This window comes from Kogia breviceps, unplaced genomic scaffold (assembly GCF_026419965.1).
Source record: "Kogia breviceps isolate mKogBre1 unplaced genomic scaffold, mKogBre1 haplotype 1 scaffold_648, whole genome shotgun sequence".
Classification (NCBI taxonomy): domain Eukaryota; kingdom Metazoa; phylum Chordata; class Mammalia; order Artiodactyla; family Physeteridae; genus Kogia; species Kogia breviceps.
This window is the reverse complement of record NW_026712094.1, coordinates 2,729-12,286: the sequence shown is the minus strand read 5'-3', so window position 1 is coordinate 12,286 and position 9,558 is coordinate 2,729. Positions and strand designations below refer to the sequence as shown.

The 9,558-nt window shown below is 35.5% G+C and overlaps 1 protein-coding gene across 1 annotated transcript; it reads right to left on the bottom strand.

Annotated features, from left to right (window-relative positions):
• Window positions 1–1,303: 1,303 nt before the first annotated feature.
• On the bottom strand, window positions 1,304–9,353 carry LOC131749817 (dnaJ homolog subfamily C member 13-like; the record flags this gene model as incomplete). Its single annotated transcript, XM_059051681.1, has 5 exons — window positions 1,304–1,408; window positions 2,872–2,973; window positions 7,679–7,741; window positions 9,005–9,164; window positions 9,250–9,353. Coding segments are annotated over 5 exons (534 nt in total), but the record flags the coding sequence as incomplete, so codon positions are not given.
• Window positions 9,354–9,558: the final 205 nt, after the last annotated feature.

Sequence of the window (9,558 nt, the reverse complement as noted above, 5' to 3'; positions counted from 1 at the left end):
AGAATTAGAAGCCAAGTTGGCAGGACCAAACGTCACCAGATATTAATTAAGATGGAAATTGCCTTTGGACTGTATAGACAATTTTCAATGAATTTAAGACTGTATATTAAAACCTACCTGTTCATACCATAAAGAAGCATTATAGCTTTACATAATTATTATACAAAAGTCATTAAAAACCTGAGCTCTACTTCCATAACTTTTATTTTATTTTTAATTTTTTAAATTAATTATTTTTTAATTGAAGTATAGTTGTTTATAATGCGTTAATTTCTGCTATACAGCAAAGTGATTCAGTTATACATCTATACATTCTTTTTATATTCTTTTCCATATGGTTTATCCCAGAACATTGAATATCGTTCCCTGTGCTATACAGTAGGACCTTGTTTATCCATTCTACATATACTAGTTTGCATCTGATAACCCCAAACTCCCACTACATCCCTCCCCCCACTCCCCCTCTCCCTTGGCAACTACAAGTCTGTTCTCTATGCCTGTGAATCTGTTTGTTTCATAAATAAGTTCATTTATATCATATTTTAGATTCCTCATATAAGTGATATCATATGCTATCTTTCTCTTTCTGACTTACTTCACTTAGTATGATAAATCTCTAGTTGCACTCATGTTGCTTCAAATGGCATTATCTTGTTCTTTTTTATGGCTGAGTAATATTCCATCGTATATATGTACCACATCTTCTTTATCCACTCAACTGTCAGTGGACATTTAGGTTGTTTCCATGTCTTGGCTATTGTGAATAGTGCTGCTATAAACATAGGGGTGCACATATCTATTTGCATTATAGTTTTGTCCGGATATATGCCCAGGAGAGGGATTGCTGGATCATATGGCAACTCTGTTTTTAGTTTTTTGAGGAACCTCCACACTGTTTTCCACAGTGGCTGTACCAGCTTACATTCCCACCAACAGTGTAGGAGTGTTCCCTTTTCTCCACACACTCTCTAGCAAATGTTATTTGTAGACTTTTTAATGATGTCCATTCTGACTGGTATGAGGTGGTATCTTATTGCAGTTTTGATTTGTATTTCTCTAATAATTAGCAGTGTCATAACAACATCCTTAAACAGTAAGATTTGAAGACATGATTTTGTGTGTGTGTCTGTCTAGAAATACAAGTCATCTCGTCCTTTATGTGGAAATAGAATGGCAGAGTCCTTGGAGCTGATGACAGTAAATCAAATCATAGATTTAAAATATTCCACATCTCTATATGTGCTATCAGGAGGACATAAAAAATGGCTAAGACTTCCATGAAAAGTTTCTCCAAAACACATACCTCATGAAATCCATATGGGCCACTCCTTTCTTTGTCTGCATTGCCAAAGTACCATTCCTTTTCACTCTCTCTTTTCATATTTGGAGCAGCTTCGATTACATTGCTCTAAGTTTTAAAAAGATTAAGTTATTTTTCAAGGCAGAAATCTAAGGGGGCAGATGTCATAAAAAGTTACACAGTACTAATTTCTTGAGTTTATATTTCTTTAGAAATCCATCTAAAATTTTAAGTGACCCGATTTTAAGAGTTAAGGATTAGATGCCTAAACTAATAGTCCAAAAATGCTATTTCCTTATTATGCATTTGAAGTAAACAGTTTCCTAAAGTCACTTGGCAATCTAAGCTAAACTCTAAGACATCTATATTCCAGATGGTCATTAATAAATTCTCAGGACACTAAAATTTTAGTAGCAAAGAATGCTGCAAATAGCTATATAATCAAACATATACCATTAACCAAAACCACAATGCTCAAAAATACTAAAGTTCTTTTGAAAGAAAAAAACCCACTCCAACTAAAAGTTTCAATAAATACCTGAGATCAAAGAGTTAAAATGCTAACAGGAAAGTTTTTAGTGGTTTTAAACACTTACTTTCAATTTACTACCCTCATGACAGATAATTCTTATAATTTCATTTATCAATGTTTATAAGAATCTAGGATAGAATATTTATGTACTTAGTATATTTTATTAAAACATGATTTTAAATACCCTCATTACCATCAGCTTTCAGTTAGATTCATATAGAGAGCTACAGCAAAGTGGTTAAGAGCATAGACCTCTGAGTTCTAACTCTGGCTCTGTCCTTTATTAGGTGACCCTGGACAACATACTCTCTGTTCCTCACTTTCCTCATCTGTCAAATGGGAGGGCTGTTGTGGGGTTTAAAGAGTTAATATATTATGTGTACCAGAACAGTATCTGGTACACTATAATACAAGTATTATGATTACTATTATTTGTACCTGATAATAGAAAATGCCATGTCCTAATATTCAAATAGCACTTTTGTATACAATTTTGCCAAAACATGACACAGCTCCTCAAACAAGGAGATTAAACAAAAATTTAACATTAACACCAAAAATATCACCAATGAGCCAAGTATAGATCCCTTCTAAAAGTTAGGTATCAGAAGAGGCCTTTAGGTAGAGACCTGCAGCTCTGTCCTCTTACTGACTGGTTTCAATAAGGCCTCCAGATTCCTCAAGGCAAAGCATACTCTCAGTGGATGTCAATGCTGAATGTTCTAGTTACATAACTGATAGATTCAGTTTAAATCCTAAAGGACATATTGCCTCAAAATAAGCCACATTAGAGATGCAGTTACTTTAAAAGACAAAAGAGACATCAGAAAAACAAAACTGGATCATCATTGTCCATTTTGGTTATTTCACTTTTTGTGTGTGTGACTTAATCTCCCAAGCATTAGTGCTATCACAGTTATTAGAGAAGTAGATTCATGGCCAGACACCCTGACATATTTTCAGATTTGTATGATTCTTTTGATCCTAAATTTGTACTCAAAGAATGTTAAACTTATAAAATCTAGATAAGCATACATACTTGCAGTGGTACTGTAGCTCGGTTTACATGGAGATGTGCAAGGGTAAGCAAGTCCACAAGGATTCTAATTCCATTTGAATCCATGAGGTCCTTAACATTTTTCTGGAAAACAGAAAAAAAATTATGTTTACATAATTTAAAATCTTTCTCTCAAATAGATATTACTACCTAAAAGGCTCTCAAACAAGAGAATATTTGGAATCTCTTTGGAAAAACTGGCACATAACTGGTCTTACTCAGTATTTTCAGGATTTTGTGTTCAAGAAAGCATAAATTTAGATAAAAATTAAAAAGGCAAAACTAGGGCTTCCCTGGTGGCACAGTGGTTTAGAGTCTGCCTGCCGATGCAGGGGACATGGGTTCGTGCCCCGGTCTGGGAGGATCCCACATGCTGCGGAGCAGCTGGGCCCGTGAGCCATGGCCGCTGAGCCTGCTTGTCCGGAGCCTGAGCTCTGCAACGGGAGAGGCCACAACAGTGAAAGGCCCACGTACCACAAAAAAGAAAAAAAAAAAAAAAGGCAAAACTATACTACAGAGAGATCATATAAATAATTTTTACTTGGGCTTCCCTGGTGGTGCAGTGGTTAAGAATCTGCCTGCCAATGCAGGGGATATGGGTTCAAGCCCTGGTCTGGGAAGATCCCACATGCTGTGGAGCAGCTAAGCCCAGGTGCCACAACTACTGAGCCTGCACTCTCTAGAGCCTGTGAGCCACAGCTACTGAGCCCACATGCCACAACTACTGAAGCCCACACGCCTAGAGCCCATGCTCCCCAACAAGAGAAGCCACCACAATGAGAAGCCCGCACACTGCAATAAAGAGTAGCCCCTGCTTGCCACAAATAGAGAAAGCCCATGTGCAGCAATGAAGACCCAATGCAGCCGAAAATTAATTAATTAATTAAATTAATTTTAAAAAGAATAAAAAGAATTTTTACTTAAATATATTCTAAGCAAAACAAAATAAAATAAAAATAAACAAATTAAAGCCTGGAAGGAATGACACCCAGGATAAACTCTCCGGTTCTACAATTATCCTGCACTTTTCCAATGTCTTTTTGGTAATAAATATTGTGTACTCAGAAATAGAATCCAGTACATTAAAAAACTTTTTAAAGTTCCAGTTTGTTTTTGTAAGCAAGATAAAAACTGGTAATTTCTTAGAAGTTTGGAAGAGATTATAATTTAAATTTTCCTAGGACTTACTCATTTTATTTCATTTAAAAACATCTGCATTATTTACTAAAAGTGAGAATAAAATTAAGCAAGTCAGTGTTGGTTTCAAAAATGAATATTTGATAAAATTGATAAACCATTAGCCAGACTCATAAAGAAAAAAAAGGAGAAGACTCAAATCTATAGAATTAGAAATGAAAAAGGAGATGTAACAACTGACACTGCAGAAATACAAAAGATTATTAGAGACTACTACAAGCAACTCTATGCCAATAAAATGGACAACCTGGAAGAAATGGACAAATTCTTAGAAATGCACAACCTGCCGAGACTGAACCAGGAAGAAACAGAAAATATGAACAGACCAATCACAAGCACTGAAATTGAAACTGTGATGAAAAATCTTCCAACAAACAAAAGCCCAGGACCAGATGGCTTCACAGGTGAATTCTATCAAACATTTAGAGAAGAGCTAACACCTATCCTTCTCAAACTCTTCCAAAAGATAGCAGAGGGAGGAACACTCCCAAACTCATTCTATGAGGCCAACATCACCCTGATACCAAAACCAGACAAAGATGTCACAAAGAAAGAAAACTACAGGCCAATATCACTGATGAACATAGATGCAAAAATCCTCAACAAAATACTAGCAAACAGAATCCAACAGCACATTAAAAGGATCATACACCATGATCAAGTGGGGTTTATTCCAGGAATGCAAGGATTCTTCAATATACGCAAATCAATCAACGTGATACACCATATCAACAAACTGAAGGAGAAAAACCATATGATCATCTCAGTAGATGTAGAGAAAGCTTTTGACAAAATTCAACACCCATTTATGATAAAAACCCTGCAGAAAGTAGGCATACAGGGAAATTTCCTCAACATAATAAAGGCAATATATGACAAACCCACAGCCAGCATTGTTCTCAATGGTGAAAAACTGAAACCATTTCCACTAAGATCAGGAACAAGACAAGGTTGCCCACTCTCACCACTCTTATTCAACCTAGTTTTGGAAGTTCTAGCCACAGCATTCAGAGAAAATAAAGAAATAAAAGGAATCCAAATAGGAAAAGATGAAGTAAAGCTGTCACTGTTTGCAGATGACATGAAACTATACATAGAGAATCCTAAGGATGCTACCAGAAAACTACTAGAACTAATCAATGAATTTGGTAAAGTAGCAGGATACAAAATTAATGCACAGAAATCTCTGGCATTCTTATACACTAATGATGAAAAATCTGAGAGGGAAATTAAGAAAACACTCCCATTTACCACTGCAACAAAAAGTTTAAAATATCTAGAAATAAACCTACCTAAGGAGACAAAAGACTTGTATGCAGAAAACTATAAGACACTGATGAAAGAAATTAAAGATGATAGAAATAGGTGGAGAGATATACCATGTTTTTGGATTGGAAGAATCAACATAGTGAAAATGACTCTATTACGCAAAGCAATCTACAGATTCAATGCAATTCCTATCAAATTACCACTGGCATTTTTTACAGAACTAGAACAAAGAATTTCACAATTTGTATGGAAACACAAAAGACCCCGAATAGCCAAAGCAATCTTGAGAACGAAAAATGGAGCTGGAGGAATCAGGCTCCCTGACTTTAGACTATACTACAAGGCCACAGTAATCAAGACAGTATGGTACTGGCACAAAAACAGGAATATACATCAATGGAACAGGATAGAAAGCCCAGAGATAAACCCACACACATATGGTCACCTTATCTTTGATAAAGGAGGGAAGGATATACAGTGGAGAAAAGACAGCCTCTTCAATAAGTGGTGCTGGGAAAACTGGACAGCTACCTGTAAAAGTATGAAATTAGAACACTCCCTAACACCACACACAAAAATAAACTCAAAATGGGTTAAAGACCTAAATGTAAGGCCAGACACTATCAAACTCTTAGAGGAAAACATAGGCAGAACACTCTATGACATCAATCACAGCAAGATCCTTTTTGACCCATCTCCTAGAGAAATGGAAATAAGAACAAAAATAAACAAATGGGATCTAATGAAACTTAATAGCTTTTGCACAGCAAAGGATATCATAAACAAGACCAAAAGACAACCCTCAGAATGGAAGAAAATAGTTGCAAATGAAGCAACTGACAAAGGATTAATCTCCAAAACTTATAAGCAACTCAGGCAGCTCAATAACAAAAAAATAAACAACCCAATCCAAAAATGGGCAGAAGAACTAAATAGACATTTCTCCAAAGAAGATATACAGATTGCCAACAAATACATGAAACAATGCTCAACATCATTAATCATTAGAGAAATGCAAATCAAAACTACAATGAGAGGGCTTCCCTGGTGGCGCAGTGGTTGACAGTCCACCTGCCGATGCAGGGGACACGGGTTCGTGCCCTGGTCCGGGAAGATCCCACATGCCGCGGAGCGGCTGGGCCCGTGAGCCATGGCCGCTGAGCCTGCGCATTTGGAGCCTGTGCTCCGCAATGGGAGAGGCCACAACAGTGAGAGGCCTGCGTACCACAAAAAAAAAAAAAAAAAAAAAAAACTGCAATGAGATATCATCTCACACCGGTCAGAATGGCCATCATCAAAAACTCTAGAAACAAAAATGCTGGAGAGGGTGTGGAGAAAAGGGAACACTCTTGCACTGCTGGTGGGAATGTAAATTGATACAGCCACTATGGAGAACAGTATGGAGATTCCTTAAAAAACTACAAATAGAACTACCATATGACCCCACAATCCCACTACTAAGCATATACCCTGAGAAAACCATAATTCAAAAAGAGTCATGTACCAAAATGTTTATTGCAGCTCTGTTTACGATAGCCAGGACATGGAAGCAACCTAAGTGTCCATCAACAGATGAATGGATAAAGAAGATGTGGCACATATATACAATGGAATATTACTCAGCCATAAAAAGAAATGAAACTGAGTTATTTGTAATGAGGTGGATAGACCTGGAGTCTGTCATACAGAGTGAAGTAAGTCGGAAGGAAAAAACAAATACCGTATGCTAACACATATATATGGAATCTAAGAAAAAAAATGTCATGAAGAGATTAGTGGTAGGACGGGAATAAAACACAGACCTACTAGAGCATGGACTTGAGGATATGGGGAGGGGGAAGGGTAAGCTGTGACGATGTGAGAGAGTGGCATGGACATATACACACTACCAAATGTAGATTAGATAGCTAGTGGGAAGCTGCCGCATAGCACAGGGAGATCACCTCTGTGCTTTGTGACCACCTAGAGGGGTGGGATAGGGAGGGTGGGAGGGAGGGTGATGCAAGAGGGAAGAGATATGGGAACATATGTATATGTATAACTGATTCACTTTGTTGTAAAGGAGAGACTAACACACTATTGTAAAACAGTTATACTCAAATAAAGATGTTAAAATAAATAAATAAATAAAAAATAAAACATAAAAAAAAAAAAAGGAAATGAATATTTGGCAAAAACTTCTCCCTTCAAGAGTTGAGAGCAAAAGGAAAAGATAAGACAAGAACCATGTCTTGATAATTAAGTCAAACTGTAATCATTTATCTTTGTTACATTCATGTGACTTAACTTGGAAATAACAGCATATTTATGCAAGATACTGTACCTTATTAAGGATCAACTTGTTAAGGAAGAGGATCAACCTATCTCGTTCAAGTTTATCTGTGCACTATTGAAATAAATGAGAATTTAGTCAGAAGTAAATAGAAACAGAAATTAAGACATTACCATCACTGGACAAAATCAACCAACAGCCAAAAAGAAGTAAAGTCATCTTGTAAACAAAGAAAATCAGAGAAAACTGTCAATTATTGCTATTGCTCAATGTCTTACATTCTCTGCAATTTTATAAACCTTATTTAATTTCCCTAGAAAGGCAGGTATTTTAAGTCACAAACAGATTAATACATAGCTTTAAGAATGTACATAAAAATTGAAGTAAATGAAAGAATTGGCCCAAATGATACTCCCAAATTAAGTAAAAATTCTAAAGAATTGATAAGTGATGTTTCACATAAATCACATCATCATGAACAGAAGAAGGAAAAAATGTAACTGCCTAAAATACAAATGCTATGTCACAATTACTTAGTTCACTGGATAAGAGTGAATTAGAATTCAATAGTGAAATCTGGTGTAACAGCAAAAAATACGGGTTTTCATCTAGTTATTTCCTGGGTGTGTTTTGTAAACTTATTCAGAACCAGTTTTCTAATCCACAAAGCATGACTGACAGTTAAGGCAATTATAGCAAGCACTGATGACCATTTTAAAAACTGGTGAAATGATTCTGTCAGTTCACTGAAATTTAAATTGTTAAATGTAAGAGGAATGTAGACACAAAAGAAAGAATAAAGTGTATGTAGGTAAGTAACACTCAAATTTGAGCTGCATAATGGATGAATTGATCAGTTTGTTCTTCTCCCACCTTGCTGAAATGTTAAATGACAAACTTTATTAAATTAAAAAAAAACACCCCCCCAAAACTGTGCTAACTCAAGGTTCCCTTTCTTTATCATTGTAGTTCTAAAAGTTTTATTTTCACACTTTGAAGTTTAGTGTGCTAGCATCATTTAAGATTTTTCCAAAATGTCCATTGCAAAAGAACATTCAACTCTAAAAGTCACTATTTCTTTTACACACCTGTCCAGCTCATCCATACTTAAATTAAAGATTGGCAAATAGATCGCTAAAGATGTTCAAAAGCAGCAACTGAAAAAAATAAACCAACATGGACAAACGCTAACCCATTAGTCATTTTCCTGTTCACCTAACTTTTATTTAAAGAAGTATATTGTAAATTACAGAAAAAACTCATGTAGAAAGTTATGGCGGCGACGTGATCAAATAGAACTTAAATTTAGCTTTGAAAATTTAACATATACTCCAATGACACAATCAAGTAGCAGTTATTTTTTAATGATATCCTTACCCTCTCTAACATTCCAATGATATATCTTGTATCTGTAAAAGGTCCTATTTCTTCATGACATCTGCCATAAACAATAGCAAGGGCTTGTAAACATAAACACTTCATGTTTACTTTTGGGGTGAGCAGGAAACGATGATAAAGCTCATTGAAAAACTCATACCTAGATTTTAAAAAAAGTTCACAATAGAATTAGCCATGAAACTAACAGTAAAAACAAACATAACAAGATATGAAGAGTAGCTTACGATCTCTTAATTGATCCACTGTCTTCATTCTCATCTTCCTCCAATAGTAATCTCAGGTAATAATCTCCTATTTTGATTTCCTCTGCCAAGCACTCATATTTAACCTTTATTAATAAAAGCAAATCACATTATTTTAGTTTACAATACTTTTTTTGGGCAATTTTCCCATAATCACTTCTAAAATTCTTTCTGTTCAGAGTTTTTTTCTTTTCTTGATGAGACAGCCTTTAACAAAAAAATGTGTCACTTCTTAAAATATCTGGTAATTCATTAGTTAAATGTCAAGAGTCAGAATTACACACTAATTTT